The following is a 19,601-nucleotide window of genomic DNA, read 5'->3' as shown; positions in this document are numbered from 1 at the left end:
AGCTTCAATTACCCAGACTAAAACATTCTGTTTTCATATAAATATACATGTGGCCCGCCTAGATTAGCCCAGGCTATCTGCGGGTTCGCACTGTTACTATTGTCAAGCTTTTTTTAACTTAATGTGTATATATTTCTGTAAAATTATAAATATGCGAGTCATAATAATAAAGTTGTTTTACCTTAAGTTGTTTTATTTTAAACAAAATGAATTACAAACAATGGTTTTACCATGCCTGATACTTGTTTATAAACATCTTGGCCCATAATCTTGTGTATAACTTTTGAAAATGTGATATAGCTCAAAATGCAATCATCATGACCATAAACCTACAATTGTACCATAATCACTTGTATTGCCTAAAATAATTGGATACCAAAAATGTAACTGACCTTTCCAGAGTATGGATTAAGACCACAAGTAGTGGCTTGTTTGCCACCAACTAAAATTGAACCATCAGGCAGCTTGAAGAATGAGCCGAGAAGTGTGTCAGCAGTGAAGGGGATAGGCTAAAGGTATTAACAACAACACATTAATCTCTCTAACACTGCTATCAAACAAAATTAGTCTATTAAATAAATCTTCTGTTGTTTACTTTTCCCTTTCTCTTTTATCAAGTATGTTAATGAGTACAAGGCATAACTTTGAAATCATATCACCTGCAAGAATCTTCCACATAAAATATTGTATTTTTATCACACAGTACCATGACTTGTCTAAAGGGAGTAACTAATGATGTAACATGTGCATTTTGATGCAGTTACACACCTTCCCTAACACTTGTGCATTTTGGTTTTTGTTTGCACCTGACTTGCACAATACATCTAACCTGTTTATGTGCACACATACAGCCTGCAAAGATAGCCTCTGTCAGGCTACATGGACTTTTTTATTCTGCTTTGGTAATACTAGCCCTACTCAGACAGTCTAACATTGCTTACTCTTTGTACTAGCTTTGCATGTTACACGTCAAAAATGTTTGCATTTTTTGTTTTGTATACATATATGCACAAAACAAGATGAGGTTAATGGTGCCTAGTCCTTGGGGTAGTATTTTTCCAGTACAACCTTTGACCTTGGTTAACAGGACATTATTATTAATAACAGGAACATTATTTGCACTTATCATTTCCTGGCTGATGGAAAAAGACATGCAAAAAATATTGAACAAAGAGATCTACTGATCTACTGCTTAAATTTACATAACTTTTACCTGTGTCTCACATTTACCATGTCCATTGATCATAAGATCATATACATAACTAGAGCTCAAATTATGTTACCTAGTAAGAGTCCATTCTCATTAAACCTTTCTTTCAGCTTACCTCAACTTTGTCTCCATTGACTTGATACAATCCACCATCTAATGATGGGATCAAGCCCACATGCTTTGCCATCTGCTCAAATAGTAAGGTTTCACATGGTCAGAGCAAAATACATGTAGCTATTTTTCATGGTAATTTCTTCTTAACACAGACCAAATTGGTAAATATGCTAAGTATAAAAATATTGGGACTATTAAACAAACATAATTTGTATTCAGGACTACACGTCTGGGGTCTGGATTTCAAAGTTGCACATTTATGCAACCTTGAAAAATCTAAATCCATTTTGTGACACCTTGTGCATCATTTTGCAAGTAAACCACAACTACACCCCTGTAAATCCTGTTGAGCCTCCTTGATATGGGAAGCTTGTCGCATGTGAACCTAGGTTAGAAAAGTTGTCCTGCTGGTCAACTGGAATAGCATCCCGCACAGTTTCTAAAAATAGATTACATCACCAGAAGACCCCCTATATGACTTAGACAAGAATTACAGTCTGGTAGAAGGTTTTATATGAGTGTGTTGCCTTCTAGACCAGAAAATTAGGCAAAAAAGGAAAGATTGGTGGTCTAGGTTTTTGGTCAGCTTAATAAATAATGTTAGAAAGCAAACACTGCTGCCATGGGTAATGTAAAACAGATTCAAGGTGTCCTGACAAAATCCTAAATGTCACAAATTCCATGAGGATCTTACAAAGCTGCAGTGACAGTAGGAGAGATCCCAAAACCATCAGGAATTGGAATTTGAGAACTTCTAGTACGGCTGTTGTGACAAGCTGATCAGAACACTTCTCAGAGAAACGTATTACGAAGAAACTTATCTGCTGTTTATCCTGGTCTTGAAGAGAAGACTTATCAGCTGACTTATTGCCAGAAATTCCCAAACTTTTTTTTTTTTTTTGATAGAAACATATTACAATATTGCAACAAATTACAAAAGTTGTGCAAAAAAGAGGGTTGTTACAACTGATAATATTCTAATGAAAAATAGTCGATAATGTATACAGTAGTAAATATTACAAACAATATGTCTCTCTAGCTTTGTAAAAATGTGTATAGCTGGGGGAAAGGGCAACATAGTCACGTCAAGTCATTTGTCTATTTCAAGCTGGATAATAAATTTAGATATGAATTCAGAAGTATCTTGTTTCTTTTGCATTGTTTTGCAAGCATAGTGGTATTGCTTTGCACAAAACAGAAGAAGATGCAAATCCTTTGTTTGGTTATCAGAAAGATTGGTGTTTGGTGTTGGTAAATTGAGAAAGCATTGTAGCAGGGTTAGGCTGACATTGATTTGGTGTAAACTATTAAACCATTGAAGAGACTCATCACATAATTTCAAGAGAGATTGACAATCAAAGAATGCATGTTGAATAGAGTCATTTTCACCGCACAGAACACATTTGGCACAGTCAGTTATTCCAAATCGATTAAGTTCTTTATTAGTGACTAGTTTTCTGTGCAGCAACTTGAAATAGAATTGTCTTAACTTATTATCCTGAGTGATTTTATAATTGTTTTGGATACAGTTCACCCAATTGTCAGCAACTTCAGGACAATTTTTCTGCCATGATTTAATAGCAGTAGGTTCTGTTTTGATTTCCTCAACAAAAAGTTTATAAAACTGCTTGCAAAAATTTCTCTTTAAATTGAGAGTGATATCTTCAGATAGTTAGAAATTGAAGTTTTCACAAATTGAATTCAGATCCCCAAGGTCCACATGAACTGATGCGTAACTTTTGAGATAAGCGGGAATAGCTGGGGTGATTTGGTAGTATTGCAGAAAGTTAACTTTGATGTTATATTTATCACTGAATTCTTGTGGTGAAAGATAATTACCTTGATTGTTCAGCAAGTCTTGCACAAAAAGAACATTACTATCCCGCTACGCCTTCCAAAAGACCGATTTGTTTTCTCTAGTTATATCTCTGTTGTTCCACAAAATGAATTCGCATTTCAAGGGATCTTCGTAATTGCTACGCAGTTCTTGAAAGTGATCAAGGAGTTCTCGATAAAAGAGAGGGATTTTTCTGTCTAATTTCTCGACACTGTAATTACAGTTTAGAAGAAGGAGCCCGCCATGTTTATTGAAGTAGTAATTAGGGATTGCCGTCCAGGTGTCATGAGTGTGATTTAAGAGTCTACTTATCCAACTGAGATGTAGCGCTTTTATAACAGTCCTGAAGCAGGGAAAGCTTAGCCCACCCTTAGATAAGGGGCGGAACAGAACCTGTCGCTTGATCTTATCTCTCTTATTCTTCCATAGAAAAGCAAACAGTTTACTTTGGGTTTGTTGTATCGCTGTTTCTGGGACAGAAAGCATGGAGGCAGTATAGATTAGCTGAGACAGACCTAGAGATTTTGCTAGCATAGTTCTTCCAAAGAGCGTCAGGTTCCGTGACCGCCATATATTAAGCTTCGTTTCCATTTTCCTTATTTTGACATAAAAATTATTGTTGTTGTTGACAGCTGCATCGTGGGAAAGGTAAGTTCCAAGGAATTTTATGGGATCTTTTGGACACTGGAATTTTAAAGGCTCTATCTTATTTTTGCTCGAAGCACCAATCCACAAGGCTTTTGCTTTCTCTTTATTTCATTGCAAACCGGACAATACTCCAAATGAATTAACTATATTCATGGCATTTCTAAGTGACGTGGTATCTTCAAGAATCAGGGTTGTATCATCTGCAAACTGTGAGATCTTAGCGTTCTGTCCACTTGGGAGTTCGATGCCCCGGCAGAGTTGGTTTTGGCGTAATTTGAGGGCTAGCATTTCGGCCGCTAACACAAACAAAAGAGGACTCAGGGGACACCCTTGACGGACACCTCAAGAGACTTTGAAGTAATTAGTCATGAAACCCACATTCTTCACGCCACTTGCAACATTATTATAAAGAATGGATATCCATTTTGTAATATTTGGACCAAAGTTGTATAATTCAATACACTTGTGGATAAAATTCCATTCAATGCTGTCGAAGGCTTTACGAAAATCAGTAAAAAGTAGGATGCCTAGGAGTTTTTTAGCTTCTGTATATTCCATGATATCATTTAAAAGCCGAACATTTTGGCCAATGAATCTACCTTTAATGAAGCCTGTTTGAGTGTATAATCGAAGACAGTATTGACTCAATTCTTTGGCCAATTGCTTTTGCCAAGATTTTGTAATCAATGTTTAAGAGAGTTAGCGGTTGCCAATTGGACAGCTCAATAAGGCAGGAGTCGTCTTTTGGTATCAAACAGATAACGCCACGCCTTTGAGATATTGACAATTGTCCTTTGGTAAAAGCTTCAATATATGAAATAAGGAGATGTGTGCCAATTAGGTTGAAGAATGTTTCATAAATTTCTTTGGAAAAGCCATCCTCTCCAGGGGATTTGTTGTTCTGAAAGGATGTTAAAATGTTTTTTATCTCATCAAGTGTCAGGTCAGATTCAAGAGACACTGATTCCTCAAAAGACAATTTGGGAATGTCTAGGTCCTCAACAAAGGCGAAAAAGTTCTCTCTGAAATTCATGGAAAGAAAGCCGGATGATTTTGTTTCTAGTAAATCGCTATAAAATAATTCTATTTCTTGGTTGATTTGTTTCATGTCCAAAATAATCTCGCCATTCTCAAGCTAACTGTGCAATAACCCTTTTCTCAAAGTTTTGCCTTTCTAAATTGAAAAAATAATTGGTAGGTTTCTCACCTTTTTCAATCCAGCGGGCTTTTGAACGGAACATGGCTTCTTTGCCCTTTTTTTTGTAAATATCTTTGAGTTCTGTCTTGATGGATTTGTATTCATCTAACAGTGGTTGGTTGAAGTGGTTGTTTCCATGACATATTTCATTATCAAGGGCATCGAGTTTTCCCTGAAGATAAGTTTCCCTGTTTTTAAATTCCTTGCATTTTGCTTTCGAGTATGATATGGTTTCAGAGCAAAACTCCATCTTAATAAGTTCCCATAAAAGTTGATGGCTCTCAACTTCTTGATACTTTGATAAAATTCTCGGTAAACATCCCGTGATAAGCTGAACATAGTTTTCGTCTTCTAATAATTGGTTATTGAATTTACACGTGCCTGGGCCGCGATGAAACGCATCGTTGATTTCTACGCTCAAGTAAATGGCCTTGTGGTCTGGAGCAATTGAGGAGCAGATTTCAGCTGTTCTTATGTTTGACTTTAAAGACTGTGCAATGAGAAAAAAGTCAATTCTAGATTTGAGCTTCAGAGATTTTGATTAATAAGTAAATGCCTTCTTTTTGGGGTGTAGGACTCGATAAACATCAACAAGACCTAATTCGCCCATAAAACTAAGAAGAAAATTCCTGTAACTTGTTTCTTGCCATTGTCGCCCTCCACGTTTATCTATTGAATGAAGAGTGGTGTTCCAGTCACCAGCAATTATAGTTCTGGACGTGTTTGTTTTAGAAGCAATATCTGTACATAAGTTCTGTGTAAACAAAGTTTGCTGTTGGGAATCACATGGAGCCAGAAATTCCTAAACTTTACAACCCAAGTCGTCTGCTCAAACGAATACGATACAACAGGACAACATAATTATTATCCCAGACACATTTCCAAATTCATAGCAGAATTAGGTGTAGTGTGCAATTTGGAGGACCTTGATTTCAATAGAGCCAATTATCCGACCACATAGACAAATAAACAAATCTGGCACTGTGAGCAGACTTCAAATGCATATATTTCATTATAATATAGATAGGTAACAGCGCACGCTCTGATTGGTCGAAAACCCATGTTTTATCACGGTGACAGTATAAAACATAGGAAAAGCGTGTTTTATTGTTTTTCACCACATTACCTCTATATCATAAAGCAAATGAAGAAGCCTAAGCTATGTACATGTTTTACACTGTGATAAAACATGAGCTGCAGGCAAGTATTTGCTACATTTCTCAAGAGTTCTCAAATGACCGGAGCATTTTATCACAGTGTAATACATGGCTTAGGCTTCTTTATTTGTTAATTGATGTGTTTGCTGCAATAAAAATATAGCGCACGGGCTAAAACTATATTTAACATGCGAAGACAGAGTGGGCCAGTCTCATCATGGCAATGCAATGAATTGGATCAGATCTACAGTATTTCTTTGCAGTATTTCTTTGCTGGCGGGCTAGCTTTCTTGTGAATGATAAACCTGAATGTGGTGTACAATAATAATATATTTTTCTGCTATGAAGGTGAGGAGTGCATTCATAAACAGCCTTGATATATGAGAAGCCCATCATATTTTGCTACCTTCCTTCAAACTCTGTAATACTATTATTATTCCAAGGTTAACATCGTGGGTTTTCTCCAACAGTTTGAGCTAGAGAGGCCATCAAATTGCAAAATTAATCACTGAGTATCACACTGAGGAGCTCACCAGCCAGAGTTCTAAAGATTTTCATTCAAATTTCCATTCACTGAAGCAAGCAATTTACAGGGATTAACCATTTATTGTTATTGATTGTAATGATCGTTGATAGGTTTCCTGTGATTGATTTTCATTGACTGATCAACTCAGAGTATTAAATGCACCTGTGCATCTGTGCATGTTCAGCAGTCACTGACAACAAAAGAAACTTAACACAGTGTTTTTGTGTTTTTAGAGGTATGGATGTAAAATAAATATCATAGTTATTAAAAACAATAACGATGTACAAAAAATAACTCAAAATTATACTAATTAATTTCGATCGGGGATTCCCGCATGTTATGACTGTTATCCGTCAAAATCAGTTCTACTCGTGAAAATATGCCATTCATCTGCATTCACCCCCGCAATCATCAATTCTTAGAAGAGCATTATCTAAAGAACAAGTTTTCCGTAGAATACCTGAATCGAACTGAGGCTTGATGATAGCAGAGGCCCGTGAAAAGCTGGCAAACTCCACAATAGCTTTCCATTTTCTTGTGTATCCAACGCGCTCAATTGACCATCCAACGTACTCACAAGCACGAGCGAACTACAAAAAGCCATATACTGACGATCAGATAACGGAAAGGAAACCTTCTGATTCGTTTTCGAAGCTATTTTTACTTACCAGGAGCTGCTCCGAGCAGACAAACCACTGTTTTTCTCGCTGTCCGATTTTCCATTTCCTTCTAGTGAAACCAACGCCGCCATAAACGCTACAAATTTCAAAGCCGCCAAGGCATTAAGATTGTTCATTGTATCACAAGACCATGGTTAGGTTCCCTGCTGTAGGAAAAGAGATATGTCACTAGTAAGGCCCCTTCTCTGTTTGAAAACCTGAACTGAACTGCCTTCGAATTTCAACCGCGTGTTTGACTACAACGTTCACCATATTTGTTGTATACCATTCTGAGATGTTCTTTGATTGGTTCAGAATATAGGTGACGTAATATTATTTTTACGATGACACAGCAACTTGGAACTGCGCAACTTCGAGCAAACGTGGCGGTTCAGCAGGGCACTTGTAGTCTTCTGCTTAGACCAGCATATTGTACGTGTTTCGATTTCCAACTCCTTGATCTCTGACATTGGAGAACATTCTAGAAGATCTGTTGCAGAAAAGGAGTAGCAGCTAGCAAAAACTCACGGAGCTTTTACAAAATTTGTTGCACTTGCTAAATTTGTGGCACAGATAATTACGCCACCAGCCCGTACAAATCGTGACCGCATTGAAATTCGTTTGAATAAGCCTGTGAGACATACTCCCGGGGAAATGACATGTTATCGTTATGGTTCTCTCCCGCCTATATAACTGAAGTCTCCTACCACTACCGGTAGTATTAACAACCCCCCACTATAGCGGCTAGTGCACGTATACCAAGGTCTTTCGGCGGCAAAACGTGTTTGTTTCATATATATGGCTGCGAGTGTGATGCATTTTTTCTATTTAATCGAGCGTTTTCTCTTTTCTATTTTGGTACATGTATCTTCTTATTAGCACTCACTTTGGCGTGCGCTCCTTGCCCAACCTCGTTCCCATGGCCTTTTCCCTTGCTTGGGGGCGGGGGAAAAGGCCAGTGCGGCCATTACTCCACCAGCAACACCTGCTCTAGTCTGGATTTCAGCCGTCTCTTTGGGTATGGGAGAATAAACGGCTGAAATCAGACTGCACCCTGCTCTAGGCTCTCTGTGTGTCCGTCACCCGGTGTCCGTTATGGCTTCACAGTAGTGTCGCTCCTCATATCCCAATCCAATTAATGTCATTAACGATTTTTTTCTCCGTATACATCTGTGTCGAGGTTGTCAAAGAGAAGCGCAAAGTCCCATCAACATAAGCCAAATAACATCTCGACCCTTCATTGAAGACCTACGCCGGATCAAACAAAGGTGAGCTACTACTACCCACAATACCTTTCGGTCTTATCAGAACAGTTCTACTTCGCAATTCTGAGGCAAATTATGAAGCTCATACCAGTAGAATGAGGTCAGTAATAAGTGTGTTTGCTTGTCAGAGAATCTGACTGAACTCATCCCATCTCAGCCCAGTTCCACTGCGTAGCGGCAAATGGAAATTAAAAATTGGAACGATTTTTGAATCTTTTATGTTGTTCATGATAACAGACACTTTGCATATGACGGTTTAAAATTTGTTCTAGTCCCCTTCCCGATCAGGCTTTTTACAATAACTGTCTAATTTCTTGCGCGCTGATTGGCTCATATTTATCATCAATAAGAGTACAGACGGATAAAATTTTAATTTATGCAAGCTTTCAAGTTCAACTTTCAGCTGTCAAACTGTCAACTTTTTAACCAATGAGATTTTATGGACTTTTTAAAGTAGCCAATCAAAAGCGAGAAAAGCTGTTGACAATGTTCGCGTCATTTTGAATAAAATTCACTTATCTTTGTTTACGGCAAGTTTACGGCGTCTTTTCCCCTCATTTATTCCCGGCATTTGATCATTCCGGGGTCTTGTTATTGTAAAAAAACAAATTGACGTCAGTTTTTTATGGGTCTGTTTACTGCGGAACTACTCGCCTGCGGCTCGTGGTTCCACAGTCACTATTGTAGTCAACGTTCAACACGCTACTTGGCTTTAATCGATAAGACGAAATGTGCAATTTAACGATAGAGTGCGAAGAAAGCGATGAAAAGGGAGCGGTTGTTACAAGCAAAATAAATTACAAGTTATAGACGAATACAATAAAAGAAACAGAAATAACGAGCCGAAGGTAGACGATACTCACAAATATCGTATGACTAGGAAGCTAAGGAACACGTGAAAGGAAAACGGTAGGGTGGTAAATGAAACGAGATGACAGTAGCGTCGCGATGAAAATGCACAAATAAACTAGGAAGACGCAAATAAAAGGGGACTGAAACAAAACAAAATTATGCGAAAAAACCTAACAGAATGTCGATAACATGAAAGCGAGATAAAGGAAAAGAATGCGATGATCGCGAAAGAAATGCACACACAAACGGAAAAAATAACAAAGAATTAAATGCGGCTGCAACAGCCACTTTGACAATGTTATGACGCAATTTATCATCAATAAGAGGACAGACGTATAAAAAACTGACGTCAGTTTGTTAAACTGATCAGTCTGTGTTTCGTAGGATAGAGTGCACGAGCAAAGTCTGGACGCGCGAAGATAATTGGGTTGGGGAGGGTAGAAAATAGACGGAATCGGGGGTGGTGGGGTGCTTTGTCGAAATTTTTTGCTCTCGCGACAATTTTCGCGCGGGAAAAATGCAACTCAGCGCTCTGTGTTCGTACGGGCAGGCTAAGAGGCAGACGTCCTTGTGGCTCGTCACATCTCTCCCTCCCAACAAACGTTGCGAAGAAAAATTGCGTCACATCTGCATACCTGTAGGAGGCTAGCGAACTTGTTGGGTGAAAGACCCACTAATCTGAATGCGATCAGACGTATTTGAATGTGACTCAAAATATTCTGTCTTCAAAAGAAGAATATAAGCTACATTCTTAATTAATGTTTTTAGTTTCTTTTATCTTTTTCTAGAAAAAGAATACATCTCAATGTGGTAATCCATGCTTTGCGGATTTCGTTTGATTACGGTCGATCAAAGATGCTAATTAGAAAATTCAATAGTTTATTGGTTGAAATCGTCTTGTAAGTAACCTTAGAAATGGTGAGACTATAGACAATACATTTTTTTCAATTGCAATTCTTGTTATGCATGAATAAACAGTTAGGATACCGGTGGTTTTGTAGTCATCATAACTGTGTCAGTATAAGGCCGGAAAGTGTTTGCAGTACTTCTGGAGAATTTTGGATTGTTAATCAATTCAGTAACAAAGCTAAGGTAAAGCTTATGTCCTTATTTCGATTAGATAAAAGGAAAAAGTGCGTGATGAACTGGAGGTAGTCGGTTATTAACTAGTAAATTTGCCATCTGTTGTGCCGTGGCTCTCTAAAATAACATAACGGGCTTTAAACCAAAATCTTGAAACGAAAACTGTTTTAGCCGAGAGATAGACGGATTCAATTTCCGCCGCGGTTGGTAATCCAGCCTAAAAGATTGAGGTTTATGAAAAAGTGTTTGAGTAGCTGAAGTCCACTGACCTTATTTTTTATCTCGGACGTGTCGAACAAGACTGGACATTTATTCATTGCACTTCGCTTTTCTACTAACCTCTTATCACAGTAGGGTGAGACAAGTTTTCAAAACTAAGTCCAAGTCAACTGAATTTGGGATAGCACTTAGTAAGGAAGAAAACGGAAGAAGCATCCCTCCTCGATTCGTCAATTCTTTATCACAGCATTATTACTATTTTGCGTAAGTTAATGACCTAGAGGCCTTATGTGCCACGAGGCACAAAGAAGCTAAGTGAAGTGAAGTGAATGACCTAGAAATCAATTTGAAGACATCAGTTGTACGTGAAGTAAACGCACAGAATGGTTCCGCAAAACAGATTTATACAGTTTGATAAGATCTATAAAAAAAATTAATTTGTTCTTCAACTTTTTTTTCTAAAATTAAGATCTTTCCAAAACAAAATCTGAGCAGGTGTTAGCGATGCAAGACAAAACAAACCATTCGTAGCACAGTTTGAAAATAAATCTTTTACCGCTTCAATGCTGCGAAATAAAACAGTAACCTAGTAATTAAGAAAAATCCATTCCTCACCTGTAAAAGCCAGATAAAACTTTTCTTGACTGATCTATCCTTCATTTAGCCGTAGTAGAGTATTGGACGAAATTTGTTAACTTTGTTTTTTTTTGTTTTTTGTTTTTTTTACTGGGCGTACACGGCATAAAGGGTGAGTCAGTGTTTATAATGTCTCTGCATGAACAAAGCTTCCATTTTGGAAATAAAGAACCACATTGCATGCGTTATCATAACAGAGCAATAATAGTAAGCTTTCACGTTTTACATACTTTTCTATACGATTAAATTTTAACTGGAAAATCTTTTTTACATCTTACACTAAATTAAATGGCTTTTTTATAACTGAAGACATCAATTAGGTCAAAAGGGAGTTTATCTTTTTTAGCGTGGTCTGCTCCTTAAAAATGAAGATTTAGAATTCTCGGATAAATAATTTAATTTGGTGAAATGAGACCAAACAAAGGGGTTTTTAGCTGAAATCTCCGTTACTGCGGTTAACTCTTTCTTTTAATTAACTTCCAGTCTCGTAAGAGATTTGCGTGTTGCCGGCATATAGGCTGACATAGCACAAGGAATTATCGAGTAAAATAGAAGTTCCTTTTCCGTTAGTTGAATATTTCATGTCTCGTACTTTAGCTTCGGATCAACGAAGCAGCTGCATTGAATTTGATTTTGTTTTCAATACAAACTGGATTATACGACTGACTTAAATTCCAATCGCGGGAATTTCCAAAAATCGTTTCTAAATTATATAATATTTGTACATTCATTTTAATAACATTCATCAGTCATAGATGGGTGACACTGGCAAGGAAGTGCATCTCCTCAACACACTGGATTTCAGACACGATTCAAAACTGGATTGTCCGGTAAGTTCTCGACTTGAAACCAGGATCGATTTGTTCGAAAGCAAGTTGGCTCTCCGCGCGAGCCTGCGCTACACGGGAGAGGACGACCAGTGGCAGACTAATTGCCGCTCACTTCGTGACAGAAACAAGTACATGTTCAATCGTGAACTATTCAGTGATGTACGCTTCCTTGTGGGCAGCAGAGAGAAGACATCCATTCCCGCTCATCGTTATATATTGGCTATTAGTAGTCCCGTCTTTTCGTCGCTTTTCTACGCATTTGGTGCACTTCAGACTGAGTTTACCGCTAGAGAGCAGGTGAGCAAACACATTATTCTTTCCAATGAACTGCGACACCCACTTCTTTCACCCTCGTCACCATGAGTACACATGTATCACGTGATGTGTTTACACGTAGTGCATAATCAACTTTTTTTTCGCCAAGCGACTCGTTTCTCGAGTTAAAAAGGTATTCATTTGTCAAAAGCGTCGATTCGTTCCCCGCCACCGTAGAAAGGTGGGAAGCTAGAAATGCATGGTTTGATAGTTACGGTAGCAGCTCTCGTAAGCTGCCACTGTCTTATTACTGTGGCAATTGTTATTGTTCTGTTGTTTTTTCTATTGTCCTCTCAAAGGGTATCAAGACATTCATGTGAGACTTTACGAGAGCTGCTACTCGATTCACGACAGTTACAAGGCGAAATACTAAGAGACAGTTGTTCGAAGGGTGGATAACGCTATCCATTGGATAAATCACTTTCCAGTGAATAAGAGCTCACAAAACAAACTACGGTCAAACAATTATCTGATGGATGGTGTATATCAACGTAATAAACATTTAATCCAAATAAAAAATATGTATATATATTTTTTTTCTTTGCTCACTTTTTGCATGAGGCCGACTTCAACAATAATTAAATCAAAATTTAAATAAGCTGTTCTTGGTTGTTTGAATAAAGACAAATTTTGGTTGCGGGCTTTATTACACAGAAAAACTGAGGAGCCCATGACAGAGGCAATTAAACTTCAATACTGAATAGTGCAAACTGAGTTTTGGAGTGAAAATGTTCATCTAGGCACCTGCCATCCTTTCTTTTTTAGATTGAAATGTCCGAGTGTGAGCCTGAATCATTTCTTGAGATGCTCCGGTTCATGTACTACGATGAAGTACAGCTGACCACAGATAACGCTCCAGAGGTCTTGTTCTTGGCTCGAAAATACCTCATTCCAAGCCTGGCCGAGATCTGCTCAGAGTTCGTTCTGAACAACTTAAGCGTGGAGAACACTCTGCCTGTGCTGAACCATTGTTGTCTGCTAGGCGTGAGCAAAGGCCTTGAGAAACAATGTTGGATAATCATCGATCAACACGCTTCGGAAATAGCCCAGGATAATCAATTCCCTGAAATCGACCACGCTACACTAACTGCCTTTTTAACACGCGACACGCTGGTTGCCAAGGAGACGGTACTTTATCGTGCGGCTGTGAAGTGGGCGGGGCGAGAGTGTCAGCGGATGTCAATTCCACTGACAGTTGAGAACAAGCGTAGGGTTCTCGGGGATGCATTCTATTCCATTCGTTTCCCGTTGATGAGTATGAAAGAATTCACTGAAGACGTGGCACAATCATCTTTTCTGAGTCATGAAGAAGTTGCTAACATGTACATAGGATACAACTCCAACTTCCAGTCATGTAACATAAGATTTCCAACAGAGCCACGCGCCAAGCCTGCGCAAGACACAGCCTTCCGCTGCCCGCGTTTTGAATCCACAGCGCTGCGCCCAAAGTGGGAAGCAGTCACGCCTCAACAATCCATTGTAAAATTCAAGGTTAAACATCCAATCAGCATTAAAGGGGTGGCACTTTTCTCAGCCGTGACACAATCATCAGCTCAGCTTTGTAAAGTTGAGTTGCGTGACAACAGTGGCTCCGTCTTAGCAACACATCACGCAGATGTTGTCAAACATCACGATAGCGACATCCACGACATTTTCTTTCCAAGTGGGATCACACTGCAAAGTGACGTCATGTATTCTATTACTGCCGCATCAGAAGAGGTCCTGGAGCGCTATGGAGAAGGCTCGATAAGTGAGATCACTTGCGAGGGCGTTGATTTTGAGTTCTTTGAAGATTCAGGCGATGAAGAAGACAAGGGCCAGATACCAGAGCTGTTGTTTAAACCTCTGGGAGAAGGAACCTCATCATATGCTGAGGATGATTAGAATGATGGCTGGCTTATTATATAATCTGCCATGGAAGACATTCTCTAGTTATAAGTTTCTCTTCAACTATAGACTTATAGGGGGAAGGAATTTGATAGAAGTTGAATTCATGAATGCGTTATTACATGAGTTACCTACAAGACACTGATCTCATCACTCGCAATACTAAACAAATGTAACAAGTAGTATCACAAAAGCACAGAACATCATGATAACTAACATATTAAGATCTTATCGTTACCTGCACTACTTTTTGTCAAGAGGCGTGCATGGAAAAGAAAGATTGTAAGCTGACTGAACAGTTTCCTTTGTTTTATAGATACAATAAGATTACTTTTGCTCTGGAACTATAAAGCATGGATCTCAGGGTCCTGAAGTACAAGAATATGTATGTTCACTGCGAGAGTACAGAAATTACAGTGGTAATGAGTCAGCCAGTTCTACACATCAATCCCCTGACTATTAGGTAAGGTAGGCAAAGTCTGCATACGAGCCAAGTGGCCCATCAGGCCACAGCTTATCCTTGATTCAGCAGCATGAAGTGACTAGGAGTATTTCTACTCCCTCTGGATGGGATGCTAGTCCATTAAATTTGCCGGTACCCACTTATACACCTGGGTGGAGAGAGGGCACTGTGAGAGTAAAGTGTCTTGCCCAAGATCACAACACAATGTCCCTGGCCAGGGCTCGAACCAGGACCGCTTGCTCCGGAGTTGAGCGAACTAACCACGAGGCCAATGCGCCTCCCACCCTCTGACTATTAATGAATAAAACAATTTTCCCTTACTATAAGAAGCCCCATCCAATGAAAAGCAGCCAATTTAAATTCTCTTCAAACTATTTCATAAAATCCATATCATTTAGTTTTATTAATAATACCAAGAGTCTTTATCAACAACTTGTTAGTAAACCCAGCAGCAACATTAAAATCTAATTCCCTGGCTCGACTATCTTCATAAATTGTGACTTCAAAATGAAATTCAAAATTTCCCTGACCTTGAAAAAAAATATTTCTTGTAGACTTTTGTTTTCACTCGAAATCTCTTGTCTGGACATTGGGGCTGCCTCAGGTCAGATAAAAGTCTCCATTTCTGTGTTGACAAAAAACTATTAAGTCCCAAAACATCACTTATCTAGATTTCCTTTGTCTGTTCAGACCAATATTAACTCAATATTATTCAGACACCTTTACTAACATTTACATCCCATGGCCAGCATTGGAATACTGCTTACTTTAATTTTTCACACATTTCTCCTAATATTGTCTTCAAAGAATAAAGTTTTTACTCAAGATATTTCTTCCAAGATGATCAGTTGATCTTTTCATTCACTATTGTTCAACCATTTTAAAATTGTTGAAATATTCATATGATTGTGTTATAAACCAAATTTTACTCAGAGTTGGAGATTGAACAAGCTATGGCAAGCAATCTTTGTGATGTGCAAAGCTTTGAGAAAAACAAAAGAATACCAAGGTAAAAAAAAAAGAACCATCAGAGCTTGGTAGTAAGAAAACAAAAAGAACAAATTACGGATTACAAATGACAGCATTGTAAACTTAAGGCTAATTTTTTTAAGATGCACCATTTGCAGCACAGCTCCTTTTATGTATTAATTTAACAATTCTTCCACCTAAGTATCACCGTGCACTATCTTGAGCTGAGTTCCTGTACTTGTGACAAGACCTTCCTCATTCTCTCAAACATTTTAGGAACAAGTTCCAAGTGTGTTTTACAACACTGATCAACACAAGAATCCAGCTCAGCTTGATACTTTGCGAGCTCTGATTGAGTTGTATTTGGGTCCATATTGTCCTGAATTTTGTCCTGGCATTGTTGAGCACAGCGACCAAGTCGATCCTAAACACAAACAAACAAATAATAAACAAATGGTTTTTTTTTTTCAATGAGCAATCTTACATCACGGTGACCATAAAAAGTCATAGAAACCTAAGCCCTAGGGGTACTCCATATATATAAGACTTATCAGTTGTAACACTGAATGAATAAACTGGCTATGATGGACATGATGCCATTACTACCATGTTGTTTGTAGAATGGGGGTAAGGGGGGGGGGGGGTAAGGTGTAGATTTATGGTATAAAATGTGGCGTCAAGTTATATACAATCCAAATGACGAGATATTGTATGGGCTTTTATCTGGCATAATTTACATACAGGTGTTATATCTTGAAGCAACATTTAGGCAGCTTATATATGAAGATTGTACATCACTGAGTACATGAAGCAGTAATCCTGACAAGTCACCAAATGAAACAAAACTTGATGGTCAAATGGTTTGGAATCGGGTACTATGTAACAACTTCAGAAACTAATCAGTGTTGTTTACTTACAATATGCAATCCCAAACTTTATTCCTGTACTGGTAAAAAGAATATCTACCTGAAATCCAGTTAGTTCTTTACCAAGGTACTCTTGAATTTGCTGGATTGGCACAAAACACTTGTTCATACACTGTTGAACTTCCCCTTTACTAGAAGTGAGATTCTCACAACATTTGGCGGCACACAAGTGAGACTTGGCCTGTTCAAAAGACCACAAAGATTCAGTACAGTTTTGACCAAGGACTGATTAGCTTTCAAAAGGAAACCCTACATCATGAAAGATATCACTTTTAAGTCCAGCTTTACAAGTGTAGAGTGAACATTAGCTGGCCCAGAAAGCATAGAGGCTTTTGGGAAATCTATGTTGATTAGAAGCAATCAAAGACTTTTAATTCTTAACTTGCCACAGGCACCCAAGTTCATGATATATTAAAGAAAGATTCAGTGTTCTGAATCAAATGTGACTCTCCACAGCAAGAGCCATTACTCTAAAAATAAAAAGCTTTCCCTCCTTAATAAACAGCAGAGCAAAGGCCTGAGGCCTTGAGTGGGGCTGTGGTGCTGAGGCCTTCAAACCCAGACTCATATCCCTTTATCAAGACAGGACACTTAATTTTGTGCCCCAGTTTAATGACTGACTGCACATACACCCTGTGCAAGATTTCTGGGCAAAATACTCCAACACCCTGTTTAAGAAACTAAATAGCCTGTGACTAGGCTCAGCTCTGCCAGAGGCCCTGTTAGGGTTAATTCTGACAGGCGACACTGCTCTGAAATGGTGACACGAAGGAGCTGAAATGGCGACATACGATGAGCCGCTCACGCAAAATTAAGAAAGACAACAAAGAGAAAAGTAAAATCAACAGCACCTATGGCGTTTTAAAAATTAGCCAGCGACCTGCAGCGCATTTGGGCAAAAGAATTTGCATTTTACAACAAAGTTAAACTTTCTGCGAGTATTGAGAGTCTATTACTGAGGTACTTTTGAATGATAGTTCTATGAGTATGTTGCTTACTGATCACATATTGTAACGCTGGGCCCAGCTGTTTGGTTAGAATTGTTTGCAAGTACAGTATGTTGCTTCTTTACATCGCAGATATCCTATATATCCTCGTGCTGTTTTTCTATGCAAAGAAAGGGCAAGGGACCAAAAGCAAAAAATACGCACCAAGTTTTAGCATGACTTGTAAATTTTATAAATAGAACACGTGCATTCATATCAAAATAGGTTCACACAAAAGATTATAGCCATCAAGTGCTTAGAAATTTAGAAAAAAAAATGCCACGAAAGAAACACATTAACATGGTCGAGCTTAAACAGAGATCAAAAAGTATATTTTCTGGGTGTTTTCTCTTTGTATTCCCATGCATGTCGCTCTTTGCAAGGCTATCAAAGTTTGGTTGATAATCAACCAAAAATAGAATGCTTCGGGAACAAAATTATGAGAATGCATTTATGTTACATATTCTATACTTAAGGCTGATACACACAGGGGTTTTTGCTCCTGGGACACGCTCCAGGAGCCTAGCTCCCCCGTGTGTACCAACAACTTCATGGGCATAATTCATTCTCGGGGGCAGAATTTCCATCCTGCAAAATGCTCCACAACATTAAACTGGTTAAATATTTGGAAGCAAGATCCCGAGGTAAATTGAACAAACTTGAAAACGCTCCCTCATGTGTACCATAACATGGAGCATGCTCCCCAGTGTATACCAGTTGTGCAAATTGACCCTGGAGCATGCTCCTGAAGCAAAACCCTTCATATGTATCAGCCTTCAAACATTTTCTGATATCGATAACAGTGGCTTTGGACAAAATTCTGACAGCGACATGCGAACCTTCTGAAATTGCGACATGAAAAGGTTTGAAACTCAGATGAGGGACATAAAGACCCCCGCTAACAGGGCCTCCTGCAAGCATTCTTCCTGTGAATCCTGGCAGAGAGACTGCTCGCATCCTAGACACTGTCAGAATTTATAGATGTTCAAAACAAAAGACCCTAAATACCATACCCTGTCCAGAAACACATCAGCATTTGCATCAAAAACTGTATGGATTATAAATACTTTTAGATCATCTTATTGAAAGGAGAACAAAATTTTGCTAAACAATGTCATGCGGTGTTATATTCAGTTGAAACGCATGCAATGTTTGATAGCTAGGGTACTCAAATGACTAAATTTCCACTCAAGCAGGGCGAACCCAAGCACTTGGTAACAACATTTAATTTATTCTGATTTATTTATTTATTTGAATATCCCGTAAGGGGTTATGTGTTAAAAAAATAAATCAACGTAAAAGAAGACTTTTTCAGATAGTACGGCCGTGTCAAGTGAGCATTTGCAATCATCTTTTAGCTCGAGGACATTACACTTAATATTTCCTATATCCCAGAAAACAGTTGATTTTTCACTACAATTTTATGTAACAAAAGCACCAGCTGATTTCTTACTGACCTGAAGCCCTCTCAGCTGTTCTTTTTCAAGTTTTTCTATTGATCTCTCGACTTCTTCTTTCACACGTGTTTGAGCCGCACTAGCCGCCATATTGGAAAAATCTTCATAGGAGACTGGACCCAAGTGTCGAAAGAGCCTTTCCCAGTCTCTTAGAAATAGTCAGAGCAGCAAATCTACTCTCCTGAAACTGTCCTTACGTCACGTGTTTGTTAGACCACCTGAGTGTCCGAATTGTGGAGGTGGCCGTGTTATAGAGGTAGCCATTTAATGAATTTTGGTTTCAGCGGGAGTAAGTGAAGGGTTCATTACAAGGGGTTCTCCGTATTATGGAGGTCTCTGTAAGGGCAGGTTCGACTGTATGTTT

General features: G+C 38.5%; 3 protein-coding genes across 4 annotated transcripts in view; 1 reads left to right on the top strand and 2 right to left on the bottom strand.

The window, feature by feature from the left end:
- LOC110054709 (eukaryotic translation initiation factor 2-alpha kinase 3-like) overlaps positions 1 to 7,655 on the bottom strand; it is a 30,761-nt gene extending 23,106 nt beyond the window's left edge. Inside the window, exons 1-4 of one of the 2 annotated variants that reach the window (XM_089287463.1) lie at positions 7,359 to 7,655; positions 7,151 to 7,280; positions 1,326 to 1,397; positions 393 to 509 (exon numbers count right to left, since the gene is read on the bottom strand). In XM_089287463.1, coding sequence (XP_089143589.1) covers positions 393 to 509; positions 1,326 to 1,397; positions 7,151 to 7,280; positions 7,359 to 7,486 — 447 coding nt within the window. In that variant the 5' untranslated portion in view covers positions 7,487 to 7,655. The remainder of the gene's footprint in view (positions 1 to 392; positions 510 to 1,325; positions 1,398 to 7,150; positions 7,281 to 7,358) is intronic. The other variant, XM_089287466.1, reaches the window with a different exon arrangement.
- A 4,468-nt stretch (positions 7,656 to 12,123) lies between these two features.
- Positions 12,124 to 14,727, top strand: LOC110054670 (BTB/POZ domain-containing protein 6-B-like). The gene is made up of 2 exons (XM_020761021.2): positions 12,124 to 12,531; positions 13,315 to 14,727. Exons 1-2 carry the CDS (start codon positions 12,160 to 12,162, stop codon positions 14,431 to 14,433), a joined length of 1,491 nt encoding a protein of 496 aa, XP_020616680.2. The 5' UTR covers positions 12,124 to 12,159; the 3' UTR covers positions 14,434 to 14,727.
- A 546-nt stretch (positions 14,728 to 15,273) lies between these two features.
- LOC110054687 (TIM double twin CX3C motif protein-like) lies at positions 15,274 to 19,377 on the bottom strand. The gene is made up of 3 exons (XM_020761043.2): positions 19,238 to 19,377; positions 16,835 to 16,975; positions 15,274 to 16,292 (listed from the first exon to the last, which is right to left on the bottom strand). The coding sequence occupies exons 1-3, from the start codon at positions 19,325 to 19,327 to the stop codon at positions 16,083 to 16,085; spliced, it is 441 nt and encodes a 146-aa protein (XP_020616702.2). The 5' UTR covers positions 19,328 to 19,377; the 3' UTR covers positions 15,274 to 16,082.
- Between the last annotated feature and the right edge of the window lie 224 nt (positions 19,378 to 19,601).

Source organism: Orbicella faveolata, unplaced genomic scaffold (genome assembly GCF_042242905.1).
Source record: "Orbicella faveolata isolate gen_17 unplaced genomic scaffold, um_ofav_v1 contig_1, whole genome shotgun sequence".
Taxonomy (NCBI): domain Eukaryota; kingdom Metazoa; phylum Cnidaria; class Anthozoa; order Scleractinia; family Merulinidae; genus Orbicella; species Orbicella faveolata.
The sequence above is the reverse complement of the archived record's forward strand: the minus strand, read 5'-3'. Positions and strand labels throughout refer to the sequence as shown.